Source organism: Anomaloglossus baeobatrachus, chromosome 8, assembly GCF_048569485.1.
Source record: "Anomaloglossus baeobatrachus isolate aAnoBae1 chromosome 8, aAnoBae1.hap1, whole genome shotgun sequence".
NCBI lineage: Eukaryota > Metazoa > Chordata > Amphibia > Anura > Aromobatidae > Anomaloglossus > Anomaloglossus baeobatrachus.
Window position 1 is genome coordinate 218,200,467 of NC_134360.1, and position 27,200 is coordinate 218,227,666.

Sequence of the window (27,200 nt, forward strand, 5' to 3'; positions counted from 1 at the left end):
CGGAGGGGGTCACTGTGAGGGGCAGATGCAGAGGGGTCACTGTGAGGGGCAGATGCAGAGGGGTCACTGTGAGGGGCGGATGCAGAGGGGTCACTGTGAGGGGCGGATGCAGAGGGGTCACTGCGAGGGGCGGATGCAGAGGGGTCACTGCGAGGGGCGGATGCAGAGGGGTCACTGCGAGGGGCGGATGCAGAGGGGTCACTGCGAGGGGCGGATGCAGAGGGGTCACTGCGAGGGGCGGATGCAGAGGGGTCACTGCGAGGGGCGGATGCAGAGGGGTCACTGCGAGGGGCGGATGCAGAGGGGTCACTGCGAGGGGCGGATGCAGAGGGGTCACTGCGAGGGGCGGATGCAGAGGGGTCACTGCGAGGGGCGGATGCAGAGGGGTCACTGCGAGGGGCGGATGCAGAGGGGTCACTGCGAGGGGCGGATGCAGAGGGGCGGATGCAGAGGGGTCACTGCGAGGGGCGGATGCAGAGGGGTCACTGCGAGGGGCGGATGCAGAGGGGTCACTGCGAGGGGCGGATGCAGAGGGGTCACTGCGAGGGGCGGAAGCAGAGGGGTCACTGCGAGGGGCGGAAGCAGAGGGGTCACTGCGAGGGGCGGAAGCAGAGGGGTCACTGCGAGGGGCGGAAGCAGAGGGGTCACTGCGAGGGGCGGAAGCAGAGGGGTCACTGCGAGGGGCGGAAGCAGAGGGGTCACTGCGAGGGGCGGAAGCAGAGGGGTCTCCGTAAGTTGGAAAGCATTCATCAGCCTGAAAATAGAAAGTTCAGATTAGACTTTGCCAAAAATCCTCTATAGAAGCTGCTCAGTTCTAGAAAATCAACAGAGGACTGATGAGACTAAAATCAAACTGGACCCGAAGGATAAAAAAAAAGGCCGGAGAAGGCTTGGAGCATCTCCTGATCCCGAGCACAGCACGTCCTCTGTAACACATGGCAGAGTCTGTGTGTGGCCGGGCGTGCAGGGCTAACTATGGCCCTGGGGCACTAGTTATTATTGATGATGGGACTGAAGACAGAAGCTGCCGGATGAATTCTGAAATCATAGGGAGAGACTTTCTGCTCAGATTCAACCAAATGCAGCAATGATTGGACGGCGCTTCACAGACAGATGGACAATGACCCGAAACATCCTGTTAAAGAGAAGAAGAGGAATATTCCGAAATGGCCGAGTCCTCACCAGATCTCACCCCATCGAGCCGTATCTCACAGGATTAAGACAGAACTTCACCTCTCCACTCCCAATGCGTATTTTTCTTTTTTTTTTTTTGTTTGCTCCCCTTCCAAGTGCTCTGACTTTTTTTTTTTTTATTTTCTTGTCAATATTGCCATACATGGGCTTGGTTTTTTTTGCGGGACAAGTTGGACTTTTGAATGAAACCATGAGTTATACCATATAGTGTCCTGGAAAACAGGAACAAATTCCAAGTGCTTTGAAATTGCAAAAATAAAGTGCTGTTGTACGATTGTTTTTGGGGCCTTTTATTCCCCATGTTCTTTATATGGTAAAACTGATGTGTTGGTGTGATGTCTCAGGTCAGTACGAGTTCGTACACACCAAACATGTATAGGTTTACTGTTATCTAAGTGGTGAAAAATGATTCAGAAGCTTGTTAAAAAAAGATTAGCGCTTTTGTTGCCATTTTGCGACATCCGTAGCGTTCTCATTTTTTGGACTCTGGAGTTCCGTAACAGCTTTTTTTTTTTTTATTGTCTCCGAGCTGACGTTTTTAATTTTACCATTTTTGGGTAGATGCAACTTTTTGATCGCATGTTTTTTTTTTCATTTCAATGCAATGTTGTAACAACCAAAAAACATAATTTTGGCATTTGTTTTTTTTTAGAATGTTTTTTCTTGCTATGCCATGTACCAATCAGATAAATTGATTTTTTTATTTTGATGTGGCAATTCTAAACGCGGCGATACCAAATGTGTGGATATTTTTATTTTTTAATTTCAATGGGGCAAATGGGGGTGATTTGAACTTTAAGGGTTTTTTTTTTATATATATCTATATATATATCTATATATATATATATATATATATATATATATATATATATATATATATATATTTTAAACTTTTTTTTTTGTACATTATGTATTTTACTAGTTCCTTTAGGGGACTTTACAGATCCACTGTCTGATCGCTGATTCATTTCTGTTGATCAGAGCAGCACAGCTCTGATCAGCAAAAATGCACTGTTCCTTGAAGAGCCGTTGCTCTGTCTGCTCTTAGAGGAACTACGTCATGATAGCGACAGGTCATCACATGACCTGTTGCTACTATGACAACCGTCTGCTCCCCGTGATCACGTCATCTGGCCGCTGTTGGCTGTGGGGAATGATGAAATCTCCGCCTCGGACACTTAAATTGCGCTGTTGCATTTTGACAGCTCAATCTGAGTGGCAAGCAGGCGCCTTTTAGCCTCGCATGTCTGCTGATCAAATCAGCAGATGTACAGGGATCACCGCTGGCTCACCACAGCAGCCGATGTTGATTACTGCAACACGACTTATGATGTACCGGTATGTCATTGGTTGTGAAGGGGTTAAGAAGGCAGAGCCATAAACACAAAACAATTGAAGTCACCACAGTAAAGGCGGCAAAGCTTCACACTGGAGGAGACCAGCGATGGAGGTGTCCATGGCCGGAAGCCTCACACCGGAGGACACCAGCGATGGAGGTGTCCATGGCCGGAAGCCTCACACCGGAGGAGACCAGCGATGGAGGCGTCCATGGCCGGAAGCCTCACACCGGAGGAGACCAGCGATGGAGGCGTCCATGGCCAGAAGCCTCACACCGGAGGAGACCAGCGATGGAGGCGTCCATGGCCGGAAGCCTCACACCGGAGGAGACCAGCGATGGAGGCGTCCATGGCCGGAAGCCTCACACCGGAGGAGACCAGCGATGGAGGCGTCCATGGCCGGAAGCCTCACACCGGAGGAGACCAGCGATGGAGGCGTCCATGGCCGGAAGCCTCACACCGGAGGAGACCAGCGATGAAAGACTTCAGTCATTGCTGTAAAGGATTCTCTACAAAGGATTAAACATGAACATTTTATTTTTTGGAAAGTTACTTTGTCCAGTTACTTTTGAGCCCCTGAAATAGGGGGACTTTGTAGAGAAATGGCTGCAATTCCTAAATATTTCAATTCCTGAACATTTCACAGGAGATTTTTCTTGAGGAAACGTATATTTCGGAGCTCTCTGCCTTAATTGTCCTGAATCTTTCTGGACCTCAGGGCTCCGCCTCGCAACAGCCAAAAAGCCAAAGGAAAAAGGGAGGAATCCGGCTCATAAACATGAGATTTTCTTCTTCTTTGCATTACATACAGATAATTGCCGTGTGGGTGACGTACCCAATCGTCAGGTTGTGGTGCATCGTACAGGGAATCCCCTGCTCTCGATTAGTGAAAGTGATTTTCTCAGGTCTAGATGAATAGGGGACAGAAGGTTTTCCTGATAATCTGCGCCGTTAAACCCTGCATTGTGATGTGTGAGCTGCTGGGGGATGTGACTCCTGCTCTAGTGAAGCCGTGGATGTGAATATATAGGACAACTTTCCCACAAGACTGCAGGTAAGGCCTAAGCCACACGGCATGAAAATCTGTGCGAGTGGAGTGCGATAAAAAAAATCGCATTCCACTCAAACCAATATTAGCCTGTGTCAGCACCTATGAGCAATTCTTTTATCAGCCCTAATCTGACTGAGAAAACAATGGCAGCATGCTGCGACCAGAATGCAATCCTATTTTCTATGGCACTGATTTAGTCTATGGGGCGAGAAAAAAATCGCACTGCACTCGTAGTACACCGGTGTACCGCGAGTGCAGGGCGAGAATGGTAATAGCCAGCTACGGAGGAGAGAGGGAGATAAATCCCTCCCTCCCCTCCTCAGTGCCGGCCCGCCCCCCGCAGCTGAGGTCCGCTCGCATGATTGGACCTCAGACGCAGAGACACTCGCATGACAATCGGCTCTTCTGTACTGCCAGTGTGAGCCGAGTGTCATGCGAGGGGATCACAGTAATCCCCGTGTGGCCCCGGTCTAACAACTTAATTGTCATAGAAAACCTTCAGGGCAAGTCCAGCTGCTAGGACAGTTGGGGAAGGCAACATAGGAATGGATGGACCACTGGGGCGATCTGGGGAATAGCCACCATAGAAATGGACGGACCACTGGGACGATCTGAAGAATGGCTGCCATAGGAATGGACAGACCACTGTGATGATCAGGGGAGTATCCATAGAAAAGGATGGACAACTGGGGCAGTCAGGGGAGTAATCGCCGTTGGAATGGGCGGACCACTGGGACGATGAGGGGAGTATCCGCTTAAGAATAGATGGACCACTGGGATGATCTGGAGAATAGTCGTCATAGGAATGGACAGATAAGGGGAGTATTCGCCGTAGGAAAGGACGGACCACTGGGATGATCAGGGGAATAGCCGTCGTGGGAAAGGACGGACTACTAGGATTATCTGGGGAATAGCCTCCATAGGAAAGGACAGGCCACTGGGATGATTAGGGGAATAGCCGCCATAGGAAAGGACGGACCACTTTGATGATCAGGGGAGTATTCTTCGTAGGAAAGGACAGGCCACTGGGATGATCTGGGGAATAGCCGCCATAGTATTGGATGGACCTCTGGTTTGATCAGGGGAGTATCCGCGATGGGAATGGATGGACCACTGGGACATGCTTGTCCTCAGTGACAGCCTGTCCCGGCAGCCTGTAAAGCATTGGCAATAATCCATCGCTGCCGCCGAGAGGTGGAGACGAGGAATGTGTTGACCTTTCAGTCCGTGTTCTAATTGCTTTCCTCTTCTGGTAGTAAAAGCCCCGGCGCAGCTGTTCCACCCTGAAGTTTAAACCTTAATGATGTTAAGACCTTTCTTCAAGTAATGTTCACATTATGACGGCTCAACTCTTCACCTGCGGCCACGAGGTCTGAATAATAACAAAAGATCAGTGCTACTATTTCATATGGAGCCGACGCGATCCCACATTACATTCTGCTCCCAACTCCGACAAGTAGGATTCTCATTTCTTCACTTTTGATTAGTGGGAGAAAGTGGGAAATGTTTGGAAGACGACAGGAGATGAAGACTGAGGGATGGTGAACTAATTAGAACTGATTTCACCTATCGAGATGAATTAGTCTGGCTGTGCCGTCACTGGCGGCCCGGTAACTGCCCTCCAGAAGAGCAAGACGCTCGGTGCTCAGGGCAGCATCTTACCATTTCCTCTATGACATTTAAGCAGTGTTCACATGTTTGGATTTCAGCCCTCCATTTACACAGCTGGAAACCTCTGCGCCGTTGTGAATCTCTGCAGCGTGGGGTCACGAGGACGCGGCACGTGCTGTCCTCTACAGGGCGCATGTCATGGCTGCCGCTGTATACTGTCCGGTCGTAATACGCCATACGCTGCAAAGATTGCACGCTCCCCCACCCACACCCCGTTACTTTACTTGGTGCCTTTCGGTCAAATTTGCTTTTTTTGCATTTTCGGCTGCAGTAATTCATCACCTCTCGATGTTGCAAAACATGAGACTGCAAATGTTGTTTTTTTCCTAAATTCTCCAAAATAATCCATCCTGCGATTGTAGAAAACAAAATGTTAATTTTACCGCACCGGTGATTCCCTCGTAAAGACCATGCAGTACTCCATACATGAGGGTGTATAACGGCCTCATCCGAATGTCCCACCTCTGATGGGATCATTGTACTAACGGGAACGTTCTCTTTTTTTTTTTTTGTCCTCTTCTTTGCAGCCCGGATTGGAAAGATGAAGCGACGAAAGCAGGATGAGGGGCAGGTATGTCCGCTCTGCAGTCGGCCATTGTCTGGATCCGAGGAGGAGATGAGTAGACATGTGGAACTGTGTCTGTCTAAGGTAGAGGAACAGTGGGGTCTCTGTAGCCCCCCGCCATCTTCTGTCACTTCCCTGTCTATGTCACCTTTTCTTCCTAACGCTCGGCCTGTATCGTGTCCGCTCCGCTCTTCCTCTGCTCTGACGGATATTTAACACTATGTAGTGCAGCTGATGTAGTCGACCTCTCCTCCTTCTCCAGCTTTTTAGGGTACTTTTACAGTGTCTTTCATCTTCCCCCTCTTCTCAGTGGTCTATTTTTTTTCCCGAATACAGAGAGAGACCTGCATGAACGAAGACGACTCTGTAGACATTGAGAATGAGAACGGCCATCGGTTTGACGAGTATGAGTGGTGCGGACAGAAGAGGATCCGGGCCACCACTTTGTTAGAAGGGGGATTCCGTGGTACGTAAGACGCCATCATTCTCCTGCGTCCTCAGCGCCCGCAGTCGTATTACTTTGGGAAATGTTAGCACAAATCTTTGTTTTCTCGAATTATTTGGGGGCAGTGAACAGTGCTGCTGGGGTCTGCACCCTCTGCAACGGTTTTACTTAATTGAAGTTAATGGTGTTCAGTAATAGAACAGTCCACATCTGAGGGGCTATCCTGCTGTCTTCTGCGTTCAGTAATAGAACAGTCCATGTCTGAGGGGCTATCCTGCTGTCTTCTGCGTTCAGTAATAGAACAGTCCATGTCTGAGGGGCTATCCTGCCTTCTTATGCATTCAGTAATAGAACAGTCCACGTCTGAGGGGCTATCCTGCTGTCTTCTGCGTTCAGTAATAGAACAGTCCACATCTGCGGGGCTATCCTACTGTCTTATGCGTTCAGTAATAGAACAGTCCACGTCTGAGGGGCTATCCTGCTGTGTTATGCCATATTCCGGCTTTTCCTTTTTATGTACACTATATTACGTGTACATCCGAGTTTGGGTCCTTGTTTTACGGGTTGGGAAGAGACATAAACCTCCTTCATTTGTTCCTGTATACATGACTGTACGAAGGATCCCACACAGATGGTCGGTGAAGGACGAGAGGGGAGCGAGTCGATCTTACCTGCAGCCAGGAAGGGGGGGGGGTTATCTGCCAGAACATCTCAAGGATGCACAAGGTTGTGAGTGGAGGCCATAGCTAACCATCTCAGGAAGGACCTGGCATTAGTGATATTGTCCTCATTATTATTGAGGTATATTTTCTATACAGGTAGGACATCTTGTGTTAACGTCGCTAGAATCTGCGGTGTGACGGGTGCTATTCGCTGCAGGACCCTTGTCCCACGGTCAGTGTATCATGGTGGCTGCACGGTAGCCCTGAGAGAGCCTCCTAGCTGCTGGCATCCCTGGCCTGGCCTGCCTTCATCATGTGCACCCAACGTTGCACCGTGCCAGCTAATGGAGGGAGCCCGGGGAGGCCCGGAGGCTGGCGACCATTCACATGGCTGCCGTCCAGTGGCCGCAGAATGGCCCCGCTCCTCTCTAGATCACTCGCTGCCGGCAGCCACTGATCTGCTATTTGCAGAATAAAGGTTTCGGGGTTTTTTTGTCAGTAACAGGATTGTTCTTCCTTTGATTGAATGGTGCAGCAGTGTGCGCCCCTCGCCCGCGCGCCGTAAACAATGCCTTCCTCAGGTCTCTGCAGCACATCGCACCGCTACAATAGACGATCATGTCCTGATTGATGAGGGAGCGCAGCCTTTGAGTTAAGAGCTTTGTTTGTTGTTTCTGCCGGAGAGAAAAGCTGCAGAATGGATCTGAAACCAATAATATCATGTGGAAGCGGTTGTCATCTCTTAAACGGCTTATCGCGGCCAAAAGCGAGGAATCCAGAGCCACATCTAACATGCGGATCAATGCGGAGAACACAGAGGCCCGAGCGGAGGGGCTGTCACAGCAGGCGGGAGCACCACTGTCATATTGATGAGGCTCGGCTCACAACCATTCTCTTTTAACCCTTTGTTGCTTGCAGAGTCAATTAGGGGCTGAATGGCCGGAGCTGGCGTCACTGTTGTACTGTTCATTGTGTGCTCCGCTGGTTCCTGTAGTTCTGTAGGGGCTGCAGATCAGAACTTATATATATACTTTCCGTATTGTGCGGCCCCTGTGGTCGTGTGCGGAGTTCTTCTTTTTTGGACGTTGTCGGCGGCAGCGATCGGTGGAGGACGTGAGGGCCCGGATTGAGCAGTATGTCAGGCTATTGATCTCACGGCATCCTCCTGCCTCGGAGCACAAGCAAGCAGCGTGCTTAATGTGATTGAAAGGCAGTTTAAATGGCGATGACCTTTTCAGGGGAAATTAGATTGCCTGCCAAGAGTGGTTAAAGGGAGTGATAACGCCAGCTTCAGGAAGCCGTCCAGTCAGATCCTAGAGGAGACGTGAAATGTGAGCCCAGGAGCGAGTGCTGTCTGTGGCGCCCCTCTCCGGTGCCTGATACAGTGCGGGGCTCCCAGGGCCCCGGGACGCTCCTTACAATAGGGGATCTGCTATCCTGTCCGGAGGAGGCAGGAGCCCGGCGAGCAGACGAGCCTGCACGTCACGTATGAGGCCCACGCCAGTGACGGGACACGGAGCCTAATCTGCCCTGACACTGACAATGCACCGCAGGTTCCTCTCTGTATTGAGGAAGCCGTGTCACATCGGATCAGACGCTGGTCACCGTGACATGTACGTGCCACGGCCTCCGCTCACTCCTCATCCACCTGCCACACTGACTTTTGGCAAAACACCAATTTAAGGGAGTAAAAGTGGAATTGCTTCATTTACAGGATCTGCGCAGAAATTTATTTTGGATTGGGGGGGGCGGTTGTCCTTGTAAAGTCTCAGAATTCGTGACTTTTCCTAGAGACTCAGACCATACTTATATTAAGGGGACATGAGGGCCTGTCCTGGCTGCGGGGGCTCGCTTCATTACTGCGGCGCTCTGGGAGGATTCGGGTAGATGTGATTGACATCTGCAGGTCCAAGTCCTTAAAAAAAAAAAATACTACAAAATTAGAGACTTTCTTGTTAAAAAGAAGCCGCATATTTGTCATCGTATCTGACAGTTCACTGCGCAAAGAACAAGGCCTCAGAAAATGGCCACCAACAAATATATTGGGTACAAACTTATTCTTCCCCCTTCTTCCAATAGCCATGAACTTTTTTATTTCTCAGTCAATCTTGCCATATCAGGGCTTGTTTTGTGGCATGAGTTGTACTTTTGAATGAGTCCATTAGTTTTGTGTTTAAAATATTTTTATTTTGAAAGTTTGTGGGGAAGTACCAATGTGAAGGAGTTGTATAATCATTGCATTATTCATTCTTATGTCCTATAATCTTACTATTTAAGTACTACCGTGTTTTTCCAAAAATAAGACACGATTTATTTTGCCCCCCGCAAAAGCGCTAGGGCTTATTTATGGAGGAGGACTTATTCTTGGAGAAACACGGTTGGGGGGTAACTTGACCCCCCCCCAAAAAAGTAGACCCCCCCCCACTTCCCAGGAGACTCATACTTACCAGACTTGGACGTGTGCGTGGCTCCCAGGTCCTCCCTGTGATCTCCGGGTGGGTGCTGGATGCTGTCGTCGCCTGCTTCTGGCTGAAACACTCACACACAGCAGATTGCAGGTCACACACACACACTGCAGGTTGCGCATGCGCCCACACACACACACACACACACACACACACACACACACATCACATCCAGCGTTACAGAATGCTTCCAACCGCAGGGAGTGATGAGAGGAAGTCACATATGTGTCCTGCAGGTCCTGTAAGCAAGTATTGCGGCAGGTCCTTGCGCTCCACTGCACAGCCTCTCAGGATTCTGCCGGCGAGAAGAAGAAATCTGTGTCGCTGGATGTGGTGAATATGTGTGCGAGCCGATGTGTGTGTGATTCGATGTTTGTGTGTGCGATCTGATTGTGTTCGATCTGATTATGTGTGTGATCCAATGTTTATGTGAGAGATCTGATTGTGTGCGTGTGAGATCTGATGTGTTCGGGGGTGTGATCCACTGCAGGGCCTCCCACTTGGCGTCTGGTGAGTATGATTGGGGGGTGCCCGCTGTCTATAATGAAGTGTCCTGCAGTATCTGTAACTATTTTAGCTGCACGGACACTTCATTATTGATCCGCGACTAGAGCTTATTTTCGGGGGAGGGCTTATATTTAAGCCTTGTTCCGAAAAGGCTGAAAATCCCTGCTAGGGCTTATTTTTGGGGGAGGTCTTATTTTTGGAAACACACAGTATAAAAATGAAAATGGGAAAGGGAATAAGGATAGGAAGAAGGAGTTTGGGGTTGAGGAGAGTAGTGAAATTTTTATTGGGGAAACCGGTAAGAAGGAAAAAGGGATGGAAACTGGGAAAGGAGAACATCTAAGAAGTTGGTTGCAAGTTGAGAGAGCATATAAGCATTAGTTCATATAGTTTTACCATATAATATACTGAAAAATGGGAAAAAATTAAAAGTGCGGAAAAATTGCAAAAAAAAAGAAAGTGTTATTACACAATTGGTTTTGGTATTATTTATTCATAGTGTTCACCATATGGTAAAGCAGATGTGTCGGTGTGTCGCCTTGGGTCGCGGTGGCGTCTCGTGTTGGCGTGTGGCGCCTCGGGTCGGCGTGTGGAGCCTCGGGTCGGCGTGTTGAGCCTCGGGTCGGCGTGTTGAGCCTCGGGTCGGCGTGTTGAGCCTCGGGTCGGCGTGTGGAGCCTCGGGTCGGCGTGTGGAGCCTCGGGTCGGCGTGTTGAGCCTCGGGTCGGCGTGTTGAGCCTCGGGTCGGCGTGTTGAGCCTCGGGTCGGCGTGTGGAGCCTCGGGTCGGCGTGTGGAGCCTCGGGTCGGCGTGTTGAGCCTCGGGTCGGCGTGTTGAGCCTCGGGTCGGCGTGTTGAGCCTCGGGTCGGCGTGTTGAGCCTCGGGTCGGCGTGTTGAGCCTCGGGTCGGCGTGTTGAGCCTCGGGTCGGCGTGTTGAGCCTCGGGTCGGCGTGTTGAGCCTCGGGTCGGCGTGTTGAGCCTCGGGTCGGCGTGTTGAGCCTCGGGTCGGCGTGTTGAGCCTCGGGTCGGCGTGTTGAGCCTCGGGTCGGCGTGTTGAGCCTCGGGTCGGCGTGTTGAGCCTCGGGTCGGCGTGTTGAGCCTCGGGTCGGCGTGTTGAGCCTCGGGTCGGCGTGTTGAGCCTCGGGTCGGCGTGTTGAGCCTCGGGTCGGCGTGTTGAGCCTCGGGTCGGCGTGTTGAGCCTCGGGTCGGCGTGTTGAGCCTCGGGTCGGCGTGTTGAGCCTCGGGTCGGCGTGTTGAGCCTCGGGTCGGCGTGAGTTCGTAGACATCAAATATGTAAACTTTTATTTTTATCTAAGGGGTGAAGAAAAAGTCAGAAGTTAGCTTTTTGTTGCCATTTTCCGACACCCGTAGCCTTCTCATTATTCGGGGTCTGGGGCTCAGTGATGGCTTATTTTTTTGCCTTTTGAGCTGCCAATTTTAATTTTGTAATTTTTGTGCAGATACGACGTTTTGATCGCCTATTGTTGCATTTTAATGCAATGTTACGGCGACCATAAAACATAATTTTGGCGTTTTTGAATTTTTTATTTTTTTTTGTCGCCACACCGTGTAACGATCAGATTAATTGATTTTATATTTTGATCGGGCATTTCTGAATGCGGCGATACCAAATACGTGTATTTTTATTGTTTTATTTTCTAGGGGTGATTTGAAATTTTAAGTTTTCTTTTTTTTTTTTTTTTTCTTTTTAAACTTTTTTTTTTATTGATTTACTATTCCCTCTAGGAGACTTTGTGACTGCACAGTCCAATCAATTGTGCTGATCAGAGTGATGCTGCAGCCTCATCAGCTGCAGCACAGCTCTGATCAGCAGAAATGCAGCGTTCCTGCAAGTTCCGGCGCTCTATCAGCTCTCACAGGAAATACGTCATGGTGGAGTCAAGCTGACCCCACCATGGCTCCCTGTCATCGCATCACTGGGGCAGCGGGGAGCAGCGCGATCACTGTGGCCATTTAAATCGCGCTGTCAGATGTTCACAGCACAATCTAAGGGGTAAGCAGGCACGGGTGGATCTCTGATGTTTGATCTACCTGCGCACATGTCTGGGGGATTACTCTGCTCTCTGCTGGAGCCCGCGGTAACCGGGGAGACACGACCTAGGATGTATTTGAACAAAAAGAACACTGGAGTAATTACGCATTACCATATAACAAATTTTATTGCACATACATTAGAAGATATAAAAACATACATAAAGATAAAAACGAGGTATTTCACAGTGTACAAAACACACATAGATGCAAAGGACAATATTACAGGCTGAATCTCCGTTGCTCACAGTAATTAGTGTAACATACTAGGAGGACCTCCATAGGTGTATTCCTCCTGTCAATACTGAGCAACAAAGATATAAGTCACCCAGATGCTATGTTTGAAGTGCTGGATATAATGGTTAAATAGTTTGTATTATCCATAGAACAATAAAAACGATCTATCTAATCAAAGATAAAGGACTGTATGAAATGCACTTAACCATACATGAATACCTGTGTCTGGTTCAAAACAATTCCCTGGGTATGGCATGGATCCACACTAAGTCCACAATCACTGTGTATAATCAGTTAGTCAACATGTGGTCCAAGCCACACAGTATGCATTACCATGAGGTGTTAACCATTACAGAGAAATCAACACCAGGCACATATAGTCCAATAAGCACAATCAGACATAGCAAACAAAGTTTTACCCATTTGTAGAGTGGTGACCCAGCACTGTCAGTCCTCTACCCCAATGTACATTTCGCAGATTAAGACGCTTCCTCAGGGGGCTGCTATCAATCCATACACCCTCACCTTTTATACTCTTATGTCTAAATGAGATCACACCTGCAATCCCACGCCGCCGCATGTGCGATGCTACCGCGCGTGCGCGCCCCATGGCGGCGACGTCATGACGCACATGCGGCGGCGCCCGATCTCACCTGCAATCCCTTGTCGGCGCATGCGCGATGCCGTCCACCGCCCCCCCGGGGAAGGGCCGCTCGTCAGCGACGCACGTGCGTACAGAGGCAATTGCCAGACACACATGCGTCGCCTGAGACAGCAGCGCCACCTAGGGGAGCGGCGGAGGGCAGCACACACGCGCACAGGGATGCACCTGGGATGCAATGAGTCTTTGTGCAGGGACATGGTCCACTATTTCACATGACATCACATAAATAACAGTATATACAGAAACCGTGCATATATAATAAAATGCACTACATATTGAGAGTGTCCATATTCGTGGTGTCTTGTTTTCTTCGCAGGGCTGATGTCCCCAGATGGTAAATTTGACTTAATAGGGATCATATTCATAAATGATGTTCTTCACAAGGTGATAGGAGAAAAAATTTAAACTGTGAATAAACAAAAAAATTTACATGTTTTAAAAGATTGATTAAAAGCAGTGTAGGAGAGCAGTGGAGAGAGAGCTGTTAATATTGCTCAAAAATCTCAAACATGCCGCGCTAGGAATCAAAGCTGAAGATGGACACCCTATTCCTGTAATCAGGTAAATCTGCTCAAAGAAAGCATGCAAATGACTTTGCCTCATTTAGCCCTGTAGGTGACTCTGTCTGTAAAAGGGTAATCCATTTACATTCCTGCTGTAATAGTTTTTTATGAATGTCACCTCCACGGATCCCCACTGATACTCTTTCAATACCAATAACCCTAAAGGTACTGGGGTCACAGCCATGTTTAGCTCTAAAATGGCGTGGGATAGTCTTAAGATCGTCAACATTGAGGATGGTTGCTGCAGCTAGTATGTCACGGACATGTTCTCTAGTCCGAACTCGCAATTGGCGGGATGTCAGCCCGATATAAATCAGGTTGCATCCGCAAACCGCATAGTATATTACCTGCGTAGTAGAGCAGGTAATATACTGCCGGATTTCAAATACTTTATCTCCCCCAGAGGACCTAAATATTTTTGCTCTACTCATGTTGGCACAAGCCTTACAACCGCCGCAGGGAAAAAAACCCTTAACTGGTGGGCCCGCGGCGAATGGTGTACTGGTAGTTGTGGCATAATGGCTTCTAACCAACAGATCTTTTAAGTTTTTATCTCTTTTATAAGACATCTGGGGGTAATCCATTAGATAGTTCTTCAGAGTTGGCTCCGTTTGGAGAACAGACCAGTGACGCTGCAAGATTCTCTTAATTTCCTCACTCTGTGTGTTGAAGGTAGTAATAAACCTAACACAGTCCCTGCCCCCAGAATTGCGTGTCGAGGGTTGGAGTAAGGTTTCTCTAGTGGAATTTTTGGCCCTATTGTAACCTTGTTTTATGGCCCTATTACTGTACCCTCGTGACTGGAATCTCTTTTTAAGTACCTCTGCCTGATGTTCATATTTTTGTGGGGTGGAGCAGATCCGCTTCGTCCTCATGAATTGGCCAACTGGGATGGCCTTAATGGTTGCATGATGGTGGCTGGACCCAGCATGCAGCAGGGAATTAACTGCCGTGGGCTTCCTGAAGAGGTCTGTCTGCAACTGACCATGATCGTCGACCTCAATCTTGATATCCAGGAAGTCCACCGCAACCCTGCTGCACACATAGGTCAGCTTGATGTTATGATTATTTCCATTGAGTCATCCCATGAACCGCCGGAGCCCATCCTCACTTCCTTGCCAAATAAACAAAATGTCATCAATATATCTCAGCCAGAGGGGCACATGATCTTCTGCCTGCGCGCCCTCGTCCCCCCACAAACCCCTCTCCCAAAACCCGAGAAAGAGGTTTGCGAACGAAGGCGCGCAAGCCGCCCCCATAGCGGTGCCCCTCTGCTGAAGATAATACTGTTCTTTAAACGTAAAAAAATTATGAGTGAGGATGAACTCAAGCAGCGCCATGACCAACTCACATGTTGAGCCATCCCAGTTACTGTTCACAAGAAAGAAGCGGACCGCCTCCAACCCCTGTTGATGGTCTATGCAGGTATAAAGAGATTCGATATCCGCAGTCACGAGGTACATATCTTCCTCAAGGGATATGCCGTTAATTCTCTTCAACACGTCCGTGGTATCACGGACGTATGAAGGAAGGGCCTCCGCTAATGGTTTGAGATAGAAGTCCACAAACTTGCACACCGGATCATTCAACCCTTCCATCCCCGACACAATAGGTCTGCCGGGGGGTTCAGTGGCATTTTTGTGGACTTTAGGAATGAAATAAATTGTTGGTGTCCTGGGGCATTTAGTAGTTAAGCCTTCATAGATTATTTTTTTTTTTTTTTTTTTTTTTTGCATTTTAATGCAATGTTACGGCGACCATAAAACATAATTTTGGCGTTTTTGAATTTTTTATTTTTTTTTGTCGCCACACCGTGTAACGATCAGATTAATTGATTTTATATTTTGATCGGGCATTTCTGAATGCGGCGATACCAAATACGTGTATTTTTATTGTTTTATTTTCTAGGGGTGATTTGAAATTTTAAGTTTTCTTTTTTTTTTTTTTTCTTTTTAAACTTTTTTTTTTATTGATTTACTATTCCCTCTAGGAGACTTTGTGACTGCACAGTCCAATCAATTGTGCTGATCAGAGTGATGCTGCAGCCTCATCAGCTGCGGCACAGCTCTGATCAGCAGAAATGCAGCGTTCCTGCAAGTTCCGGCGCTCTATCAGCTCTCACAGGAAATACGTCATGGTGGAGTCAAGCTGACCCCACCATGGCTCCCTGTCATCGCATCACTGGGGCAGCGGGGAGCAGCGCGATCACTGTGGCCATTTAAATCGCGCTGTCAGATGTTCACAGCACAATCTAAGGGGTAAGCAGGCACGGGTGGATCTCTGATGTTTGATCTACCTGCGCACATGTCTGGGGGATTACTCTGCTCTCTGCTGGAGCCCGCGGTAACCGGGGAGACACGACCTAGGATGTATATACAGTGTGTCCACCCATATCCTGTCCACCGCCATTAACTTGAGAATGGCTGCAGTTATAGGCATAGAAGTGGTGTCTAGGTATAGTAAAGTAGCCATGCGCTACGCAATGAAACCACCTATAGCGCCACCTGGTGGAAAACAACGGAGTTAGCATTTTTATCTCGAAAACGGAACGAGATAGAGAAAAAAAGTGAATTACAAAGTTATAGGGCATCATCAATTCAATACAAATCGACACCTTGCATACAGAAATGCTATGATTAGAATGTGTAAAACTCACAAGGGACGCGATACCTCATGGAGACCGTCCTACAAGTCATTGTGTATGGTGGTTACGTGGAGTGGCCTCCACGCTCACCTGACCTGACTCCATTGGACTTCATTCTGTGAGGTCACATCAAACAGCAGGTGTATGCGACCCCTCCACCAACATTGCAGGACCTACAACAACGTATCACAGATGCTTGTGCAAACGTGTCACCTACCATATTGCACAACGTGCAGCAAGATACAGTATGCTGTGCAGAGCCCAGATGTGCATTGCAGCTGACGGGGGCCAATTTGAGCATCAAAGTTAAATGAGTGCCATATGTGTGACCAGCATTCAATGTTTTGGGGGATGTCATGGGTTTCATATCATAGCATTTCTGTATGCAAGGTGTCGATTCATATTGAATTGATGATGCCCTACAATTTTTTTAATTCACTTTTTTTCTCTATCTCGTTCCATTTTCGAGATAAAAATGCTAACTCTGTTGTTTTCCACCAGGTGGCGCTATAGGTGGTTTCATTACGTAGCGCATGGCTACTTTACTATACCTAGACACCACTTCTATGCCTTTAGCTGCCGCCGTTCTCAAGTTAATGACGGTGGACAGGATATGGGTGGACACACTGTATACGTCCAAGGTCATGAAGGGGTTAACCACTAAAATAATATAATCTTTACAGTTTGGGGTCACCGTAATCGCTCGCATCTGAGGGTCCGCATCACTAAGACGTTTCTACCGCACAGTGAGCAGCATAAAACAATCCCAAAGCTCATGTTAGTGCGGCTTGTCACCATCTCAATAGGATTTTCCCCCTTGTTTCTCTGCATGTTACAGTGACCTGACCGGGGTCACTCAGAGTTACAGCTCGTCCTGCAAGAAAACGAGCATTCATCTAGAGACGTCACCCGAAAAATAAAAAGTCCTGGGGCTGGCAAGTGAGGAGAAAAAAAAAAATGGAAAACGCGGTCAGGAAAGGGTCTAAGTGTTTCAGCTACTGCAGCACCTCTTCTTCCAAAAAATGGGACAAGATAATGTAATCCTCCTCTTCACAAAGAAGTTCTGTAGCAGCTGAAGTCCCTGGGACAGTTTCTGCAGCTGCTATGGCACCACGTTTCAATCAGTGATCAGTTGTAACAAGAGGTTCTGCAGCAGGTACCTTGTGCCCTGTGACTTTGCCACCGTGGGGTGCGCTGCTGTTCTCGCCCCTTGTGATCTTCCGGCTGCTAGCATGTATTTTGTCCTTCCTGCCCGGAGGTCCCCTGCGGTGACAGTGTGGTCAGTGCGCTGCTGTTCTCGCCCCTTGTATATTGTCCTCCCTGCCCTGGGTCCCCTGCGTGACTGTGTGGTCACTGCGCTGCTGTTCTCGCCCCTTGTATTTTCTCCTTCCTGCCCCGGGTCCCTCTGCGGTGACAGTGTGGTCAGTGCGCTGCTGGTCTCGCCCCTTGTATTTTGTTCCCCCTGCCCCGGATTCCCCTAGCGGTGACAGTGTGGTCAGTGCGCTGCTGTTCTCGCCCCTTGTATTTTGTCCTTCCTGTGCTGGCGTTCCCCTGCGGTGACAGTGTGGTCAGTGCGCTGCTGTTCTCGCCCCTTGTATTTTGTCCTTCCTGTGCTGGCGTTCCCCTGCGGTGACAGTGTGGTCAGTGCGCTGCTGGTCTCGCCCCTTGAATTTTGTCCTTCCTGTGCTGGCGTCCCCCTGCGGTGACAGTGTGGTCAGTGCGCTGCTGTTCTCGCCCCTTGTATTTTGTCCTTCCTGTGCTGGCGTTCCCCTGCGGTGACAGTGTGGTCAGTGCGCTGCTGTTCTCGCCCCTTGTATTTTGTCCTTCCTGTGCTGGCGTTCCCCTGCGGTGACAGTGTGGTCAGTGCGCTGCTGGTCTCGCCCCTTGAATTTTGTCCTTCCTGTGCTGGCGTCCCCCTGCGGTGACAGTGTGGTCAGTGCGCTGCTGGTCTCGCCCCTTGTATTTTGTCCTTCCTGTGCTGGCGTCCCCCTGCGGTGACAGTGTGGTCAGTGCGCTGCTGGTCTCGCCCCTTGTATTTTGTCCTTCCTGTGCTGGCGTCCCCCTGCGGTGACAGTGTGGTCAGTGCGCTGCTGGTCTCGCCCCTTGTATTTTGTCCTTCCTGTGCTGGCGTCCCCCTGCGGTGACAGTGTGGTCAGTGCGCTGCTGGTCTCGCCCCTTGTATTTTGTCCTTCCTGTGCTGGCGTCCCCCTGCGGTGACAGTGTGGTCAGTGCGCTGCTGGTCTCGCCCCTTGTATTTTGTCATTCCTGTGCTGGCGTTCCCCTGCGGTGACAGTGTGGTCAGTGTCAGCAGGCCGCTGCGAGCCCTGTATATTAGCGTAGGTGATGCTGTGAATGTGTGGAGTTTTTCTTTGTCGCTCCATTGGGAGACCCAGACAATTGGGTGTATAGGCTATGCCTCCGGAGGCCGCACAAAGTACTACACTCAAAAGTGTTAAGCCCCTCCCCTTCTGCCTATACACCCCCCGTGCTCCCACGGGCTCCTCAGTTTTTTGCTTTGTGCGAAGGAGGTCAGACACGCACGCACAGCTCCACAGATTGCTCAGCAGCAGCTGCTGACCATGTCGGATGGAAGAAAAGTGGGCCCATATAGAGCCCCCAGCATGCTCCCTTCTCACCCCACTCTTGTCGGTGGTGTTGTAAGGTTGAGGTATCCATTGCGGGTACGGAGGCTGGAGCCCACATGCTGTTTTTCCTTCCCCATCCCCCTTAGGGCTCTGGTGGAAGTGGGATCCTATCGGTCTCCAGGCACTGAGACCGCGCTTCATCCACAACTCCTGTGGAGCCTGCTGGATAGGAGCCGGGTATCGTTCAGGGACATGGCCCTGCTACTTGGAGGTACTCTGTATCCCGGTGGGGACCGCGCACAGCAACACTCCAGCTTTGCTGGGTGTGCTAGTGCACCGGGGACCACGGCGCTGACCGGGTTAATATGTGCCATTACACACTCAGCGTTGCTGAGTGTGTTTATGTATAGGGACTGCCGCACTGCCCGCCGCGGCCATGGAAACACTGCGGCGCGGCTGGGACTTGTAGTGCGCCGGGGACTTTCACGCCGGCCGCGCTTTTACGGCGGCCGCGTTTATTACTAGAGTCCCCGGCTTTTTGCGGCCTAGTTTCCTTTCCTCCCGCCCACAGCCCTGACAGGCAGGGGAAGGGCGGGACGCTGCACAGAACGAGCAGCACTGAGGGCTGGAGCATGCTTTGCATACTCCACCCCCCTCACTGTGCACAGTGCGGGCACCAGTTCCCGCACTTTCTGGGTCACGCCCACGGCTCCCTCCTCTCCTCAGGACGCCGGCAGCCATTCCTGTCAGCTCCTCGGACGCAGCAGAGGGGGACAAAGTCTGGGAGACCCAGGCAGGGACTCTGGTGGCCTCACAACCGCTTTAGGCGGGTGGTAAGCAGCACCTGTGGTGCTAGCCCCATTGTGCAGTAGTGTAACATTATATGTTTATGGTATATATGTTTTACACTGTATGGTGCACAGTTGATTTCTGGCTATATACCCTATTGTGTTACTCAGGGAAGATAATAGCATGGCGCCCACGAAAGGCAGGGGTGCCAAAACACAGGCTTATTATGTTGCCTGCGCCGCATGTACGACCCCGCTACCGGCAGGTTCCACTGACCCTCATTGTGTGCACTGTTCGGCCCCTGTGGCACTTACTCAGCCGGAGCCTCTGCTAAGAGGGGCCCAGGGGGAGCCACCTGCTAACACTGTTCAGGTGACGGGGACGGAGTTTGCAAAACTCTCTGAGACTATGGCTAAGATACTAGAAGCCTTGCAATCCAGGCCGGTATCTCAGCACAGGGACTCTGTTGAATCTTTGTTCCCTGGCCCACCTCAGCTGGACCAACAATGTCCTCCCGGGGTATCTCATGGATCCCAGGCTGAGGGTTCTGACACAGACCCCAGCCCCAGACCGACTAAGCGAGCTCGCTTAGATTTTCCCTCGACATCATCATATTGTGCAGGGTCTCAGAGGGGGGAATCTCTGGTTGATGATGCGGAGACAGCTGATCAGGATTCTGATCCTGAGGCCGCTCTCAATCTTGATACTCCGGACGGGGACGCCATAGTGAACGACCTTATTGCGTCCATCAATCGTATGTTGGATATTTCTCCCTCAGCTCCTCCGGTGGAGGAGTCAGCTTCTCAGCAGGAGAAATTCCGTTTCAGGTTTCCCAAGCGTACACCGAGTATGTTTCTTCAGCGCTCTATTGGGAGACCCAGACGATTGGGGTATAGCTACTGCCCTCCGGAGGCCACACAAAGCACTACACTAAAAAGTGCAAGGCCCCTCCCCTTCTGGCTATACCCCCCCGTGGTATCACGGGTACTCCAGTTTTCAAGCTTTGTGCGAAGGAGGTCAGACATCCACGCATAGCTCCACAGATTTTAGTCAGCAGTAGCTGCTGACTATTTCGGATGGAAGAAAAGAGGGCCCATATAGGGCCCCCAGCATGCTCCCTTCTCACCCGTTGATGGTGTTGTAAGGTTGAGGTACCTATTGCTGGTACAGAGGCTGGAGCCCCACATGCTGTTTTCCTTCCACATCCCCTTGTAGGGCTCTGTGGAAGTGGGATCCTGCCGGCCTCAAAGCTCTGACGCCGGGCTCCATCCACAGACCCATAGAACCTGGTGGATGCCGAGCAGGAGTACCATCAGGGACATGGCCCTGCATCATACAGGTACTCTGTGTCCCCGGCAGGCACAGACACACTCCGGGCTGGCTGGGTGTTGTAGTGCGCCGGGGACCGTAACGCTAGAGCTAGTGTTCCTACAGTTTAACTGGGGGACTTTTTTTCTGTGTGTGGGAACGCAGCGCCGACCCCCGCTGGACCGGCGGCGCTGCTGTGACTTTTAGTTCGCCGGGGACACGCCGACCGCGCTTTTACGGCGGTGGCGTTTATAAATCTAGTCCCCGGCTTTTGCGGCCTAGGACGCCGGCAGCTCCGATTCGTTCCCGCCCCCACCCTGTCAATCAGGGTAGGGGAGAGACGCTGTTTCACGGCAGCGACGAGGGCTGGAGCCTGATTTACATGCTCCAGCCCTCTCACTAGGCACAGAGGGAAGCAGGCTTCCCGCTCTTAGCCAGGAACGCCCAGGGCCCGCCCCCCCTCCTCTCTCAGGACGCCGGCAGCCATTACATGCATGTCTGGCTGGAGGAAGGACGCAAGGCTCTGGGAGACCTGGACTAGGGGGCTTTGGAGATCACACACCCGCTCTTAAGCGGGCGGTAAGCGGCTTTTCAGCTGGCCCCTCTAGTGCCTCAGTGTGTATTAGTGTACTGTGTCACTGGACATATATATATTTCCTTATTGCTTGCACTGTGAGGTCGCTTCCTGGCTGTATACCCAGATCACTCTGAGGAGGCAGCAACATGTCATCCGCAAAACGCAAGGCTGCCAAGGCTAGGGCTGTGTACACTGCGTGTGCTGCATGTGGGGCTGCTCTACCAGCAGGCTCCAAGGACCCCCATTGTGTGCAATGCTCAGATCCGGTGCTGCTTCGCCAGCCGGAGTCAGGAGAGATAGTGACCCAGGCTGAGACGCCTGTAAGTCCTGCCCCGGTGTCAGGGACAGACTTTGCAGTTTTTGCGGGTAGTATGTCTGTGACTATGGCAAAAATCCTTGAAACTTTGCAATCCATGCCTGGGGCTCAGTCTATGGACACGGCGAGGTCTCTGTCCTCTAATCCCCCTCAGTTGGATTTAATCCAGACTGCAAGGGGGTCCCCGGCTTCACAAGCTGAGTATTATGACTCAGATGATAGCCCCAGCCACCCTAAGCGAGCTCGCTGGGAAAGACCCTCAACGTCATCACACTGCTCAGGGTCTCAGCGCAATCAGTCTCCCTGTGATGCGTCTGATGAGAGTGATCAGGAGTCTTATCCTGGAACCCCTCTCAATCTGGATACCCCGGATGGGGACGCCATGGTAAACGATCTTATCTCAGCCATCAATAGACTGTTAGATATTTCTCCCCCAGCCCCTTCAGCAGAGGAGGCAGCTGCAGAGCAGGAGAAGTTTCGTTTCCTCTATCCCAAGCGTAAATTAAGTGCTTTCTTGGATCACTCTGACTTCAGAGAGTCAATCCAGAAACACGACGCTCATCCAGAAAGGCGTTTCTCTAAACGTTCTAAGGATACACGTTTTCCTTTTCCCCCTGATGTGGTCAAGCGCTGGACCCAGTGTCCAAAAGTTGACCCCCCGATTTCCAAACTTGCAGCTAGATCCATAGTTGCAGTGGAGGATGGCGCTTCACTTAAGGATGCCAATGACAGACAGATGGACCTTTGGTTAAAATCTGTCTATGAAGCTATCGGCGCGTCGTTTGCTCCAGCATTCGCAGCCGTATGGGCACTCCAAGCTATTTCAGCTGGTTTAGCAAAAGTGGATGCTATCTTACATCCAGCGGTGCCGCAAGTGGCGTCCCTTACCTCGCAGATGTTCGCGTCTTACGCTATCAATGCGGTCCTAGAATCTACCAGCCGCACCTCAATGGCGTCCGCCAATTCGGTAGTTTTGCGCAGAGCCTTGTGGTTAAAGGACTGGAAAGCAGATGCTGGTTCCAAAAAATGTTTAACCAGCCTGCCTTTATCTAGAGATAGACTGTTTGGCGAACCATTGGCTGACATCATTAAACAGTCCAAGGGTAAAGACTCTTCTTTACCCCAGCCCAGAACAAGCAAACCTCAGCAGAAAAAGTGGCAGCAGAGGTTTCAGTCCTTTCGAGGTTCGGGCAAGACACAATTCTCCTCGTCCAAAGGGACTCAGAGGACGCAAAGAAGCTCAGATTCCTGGCGGGCTCACGCGCGCCCCAAGAAAGCAAATGGAGGAACCGCTTCCAAAGCGGCCACCTCATGACTTCCAGCTCCCCCCCTCCGCATCTCCGGTCGGGGGCAGGCTCTCCCGCTTTTCCGTCATTTGGATGTCACAGGTCAAAGACCGGTGGGTGACAGACATTTTGTCGCGCGGGTACAGAATCGAGTTCAGTTCTCGTCCTCCAGCTCGGTTCTTCAGAACCTCCCCACATCCAGACCGAGCAGATGCCCTGCTGCAGGCGGTGGACTCCCTAAGAGCGGAAGGAGTAGTGGTTCCTGTACCGCCTCAGGAACAAGGGCGAGGGTTTTACTCCAATCTCTTTGTGGTTCCAAAAAAGGACGGCTCGTTCCGTCCTGTTCTGGATCTAAAGCTGCTCAACAAACGTGCACGCCAGGCGGTTCCGGATGGAAACCCTCCGCTCTGTCGTGGCCTCAATGTCTCAAGGAGACTTCCTTGCCTCAATAGACATCAAAGATGCTTATCTCCACGTGCCAATTGCTACAGAACATCAACGTTTTCTACGTTTTGTGATAGGAAACGAACATCTTCAGTTCGTAGCTCTGCCATTCGGTCTGGCGACAGCCCCACGGGTTTTCACCAAGGTCATGGCGGCAGTGGTAGCAGTCTTGCACTCTCAGGGACACTCGGTGATCCCTTACCTAGACGATCTACTTGTCAAGGCACCCTCTCAAGAGGCATGCCAACTCAGTCTACATGCTACACTGGAGACTCTACAGACGTTTGGATGGATCATCAACTTTCCAAAGTCGAATCTGTCTCCGACACAGTCACTAACGTATCTTGGCATGGAGTTCCATACTCGAGCAGCGAGAGTGAAGCTTCCGCTGAACAAGCAGCGGTCACTACAGACAGGGGTGCAATCCCTCCTTCAGGGCCAGTCGCACCCCTTACGGCGCCTCATGCACTTCCTCGGGAAGATGGTGGCAGCCATGGAAGCAGTTCCCTTTGCGCAGTTTCATCTGCGCCCACTTCAATGGGACATTCTCCGCCAATGGGACGGGAAGTCAACGTCCCTGGACAGGAAAGTCTCTCTTTCCCAGACGGCCAAGGACTCTCTACAATGGTGGCTCCTTCCCACCTCATTGTCTCAGGGAAGATCCTTCCTGCCCCCATCCTGGGCAGTGGTCACGACAGATGCGAGTCTGTCAGGGTGGGGAGCAGTGTTTCTCCACCACAGGGCTCAGGGGACGTGGACTCCGCAGGAGTCCACCCTTCAGATCAATGTTCTGGAAATCAGAGCAGTGTATCTTGCCCTACTAGCCTTCCAGCAGTGGCTGGAAGGAAGGCAGATCCGAATTCAGTCGGACAACTCCACAGCGGTGGCATACATCAACCACCAAGGGGGGACACGCAGTCGGCAAGCCTTCCAGGAAGTCCGGCGGATTCTGATGTGGGTGGAAGCCACGGCCTCCACCATATCCGCAGTTCACATCCCCGGCGTAGAAAACTGGGAAGCAGACTTCCTCAGTCGCCAGGGCATGGACGCAGGGGAATGGTCCCTTCACCCGGACGTGTTTCAGGAAATCTGTCGCCGATGGGGAGTGCCGGACGTCGACCTAATGGCGTCCCGGCACAACAACAAGGTCCCGGCATTCATGGCGAGGTCGCGCGATCAAAGAGCTCTGGCGGCAGACGCATTAGTTCAAGATTGGTCGCAGTTCCGGCTCCCATACGTCTTCCCACCTCTGGCACTCTTGCCCAGAGTGTTACGCAAGATCAGATCCGATTGCAGCCGCGTCATACTCGTCGCCCCAGACTGGCCGAGGAGATCGTGGTATCCGGATCTGTGGCATCTCACGGTCGGTCGACCGTGGTCACTGCCAGACCGACCAGACTTACTGTCCCAAGGGCCGTTTTTCCATCAGAATTCTGCGGCCCTGAACCTGACTGTGTGGCCATTGAGTCCTGGATCCTAGCGTCTGCAGGATTATCTCAAGGAGTCGTAGCCACAATGAGACAGGCTAGGAAGTCAACGTCTGCTAAGATCTACCACAGGACGTGGAAGATTTTCTTATCTTGGTGCTCTGCACAGAGAGTATCCCCTTGGCCATTTGCATTGCCCACCTTTCTTTCCTTCCTGCAATCGGGGTTGGAAAAGGGCTTGTCGCTCAGTTCCCTTAAAGGGCAAGTCTCGGCACTGTCTGTGTTTTTTCAGAAGCGTCTAGCACGTCTTCCTAAGGTGCGCACGTTCCTACAGGGGGTCTGTCATATTGTGCCCCCGTACAAGCGGCCGTTAGATCCATGGGATCTGAACAGAGTACTTGTTGCTCTGCAAAAGCCGCCCTTCGAGCCTCTAAAGGACGTTTCCTTTTCTCGACTGTCACAGAAAGTGGCGTTTCTTGTCGCGATCACATCGCTTCGGCGAGTGTCTGAGCTGGCAGCTTTGTCATCCAAGGCTCCTTTCCTGGTGTTCCACCAGGACAAGGTAGTGCTGCGCCCCATTCCGGAGTTTCTCCCTAAGGTCGTATCCTCGTTTCATCTTAATCAGGATATATCCTTGCCTTCCTTTTACCCTCATCCGGTTCACCGGTATGAAAAGGACTTACGTTTGCTAGATCTGGTGAGAGCACTCAGAATCTACATCTCCCGAACGGCGCCCATACGCCGTTCCGATGCACTTTTTGTCCTTGTCGCTGGTCCGCGCAAGGGATTGCAGGCTTCTAAAGCCACCCTGGCTCGATGGATCAAAGAACCAATTCTAGAGGCCTACCGCTCTGCGGGGCTTCCGGTTCCTTCAGGGCTAAAAGCCCACTCAACCAGAGCCGTGGGTGCGTCCTGGGCATTACGTCACCAGGCTTCGGCTCAACAGGTGTGCCAGGCAGCAACCTGGTCCAGTCTGCACACTTTCACCAAGCATTATCAGGTGCATACCTATGCTTCGGCGGATGCCAGCTTAGGTAGAAGAGTCCTGCAGGCGGCAGTGACATCCCCGTAGGGGAGGGCTGTTTTTTTTTTTGCAGCTCTAACATGAGGTATTTCTTTACCCACCCAGGGACAGCTTTTGGACGTCCCAATCGTCTGGGTCTCCCAATAGAGCGCTGAAGAAGAAGGGAATTTTGTTACTTACCGTAAATTCCTTTTCTTCTAGCTCTTATTGGGAGACCCAGCACCCGCCCTGTTGTCCTTCGGGATTTTTTTGTTGTTTGCGGGTACACATGTTGTTCATGTTGAACGGTTTTTTCAGTTCTCCGATGTTTCTCGGAGTTAATTTGTTTAAACCAGTTATTGGCTTCCTCCTTCTTGCTTTGGCACTAAAACTGGAGTACCCGTGATACCACGGGGGGGTATAGCCAGAAGGGGAGGGGCCTTGCACTTTTTAGTGTAGTGCTTTGTGTGGCCTCCGGAGGGCAGTAGCTATACCCCAATCGTCTGGGTCTCCCAATAAGAGCTAGAAGAAAAGGAATTTACGGTAAGTAACAAAATTCCCTTCTTCTGGACCACTCTGATTTCAGAGAGGCAGTCCAGAATCACCATGCTTGTCCAGATAAGCGTTTTTCTAAGCGCCTTAAGGATACACGTTATCCTTTTCCCCCTGACGTGGTCAAAAGTTGGGCTCAGTGTCCCAAAGTGGATCCTCCAATCTCCAGACTGGCAGCTAGATCCATACTTGCAGTGGAAGATGGGGCTTCACTCAAAGATGCCACTGACAGGCAGATGGAGCTCTGGTTGAAATCCATCTATGAAGCTATCGGCGCTTCTTTTGCCCCAGCGTTCGCAGCCGTATGGGCGCTACAAGCTATCTCAGCAGGTCAAGCGCAAATTGACGCAGCCACACGCACGTCCGCGCCACAGGTGGCGTCCATAACCACTCAGACGTCGGCATTTGCGTCTTACGCTATTAATGCTGTCCTGGACTCTGCGAGCCGTACGGCGGTTGCAGCCGCCAATTCGGTGGTACTTCGCAGGGCCTTGTGGCTACGGGAATGGAAGGCAGATTCTGTTTCCAAAAAGCGCTTAACCAGTTTGCCAATTTCTGGCGACCGATTGTTTGGCGAGCGTTTGGATGAAATCATCAAACAATCCAAGGGAAAGGATACATCCTTACCCCAGCCCAAACCGAACATACCCCAACAGAGGAAGGGGCAGCCGAGGTTTCGGTCCTTTCGGGGCGCGGGCAGGTCCCAATGCTCCTCGTCCAAAAGGCCTCAGAAAGATCAAAGGAACTCTGACGCATGGCGGTCTAAGTCACGTCCTAAAAAGGCCACCGGAGGTGCCGCTACCAAAGCGGCTTCCTCATGACTTTCGGCCTCCTCACTCCGCATCTTCGGTCGGTGGCA

At 51.0% G+C, this 27,200-nt stretch overlaps 1 protein-coding gene across 3 annotated transcripts in view; it reads left to right on the forward strand.

Moving 5' to 3' along the window:
* Positions 1 to 27,200, forward strand: part of RNF220 (ring finger protein 220) — a 129,245-nt gene that overhangs the window by 71,802 nt on the left and 30,243 nt on the right. For 2 of the 3 annotated variants that reach the window (XM_075320201.1, XM_075320203.1), the window contains 2 exons: positions 5,781 to 5,902; positions 6,155 to 6,284. In XM_075320201.1, the coding sequence (XP_075176316.1) occupies positions 5,781 to 5,902; positions 6,155 to 6,284 (252 nt within the window). The remainder of the gene's footprint in view (positions 1 to 5,780; positions 5,903 to 6,154; positions 6,285 to 27,200) is intronic. The other variant, XM_075320202.1, reaches the window with a different exon arrangement.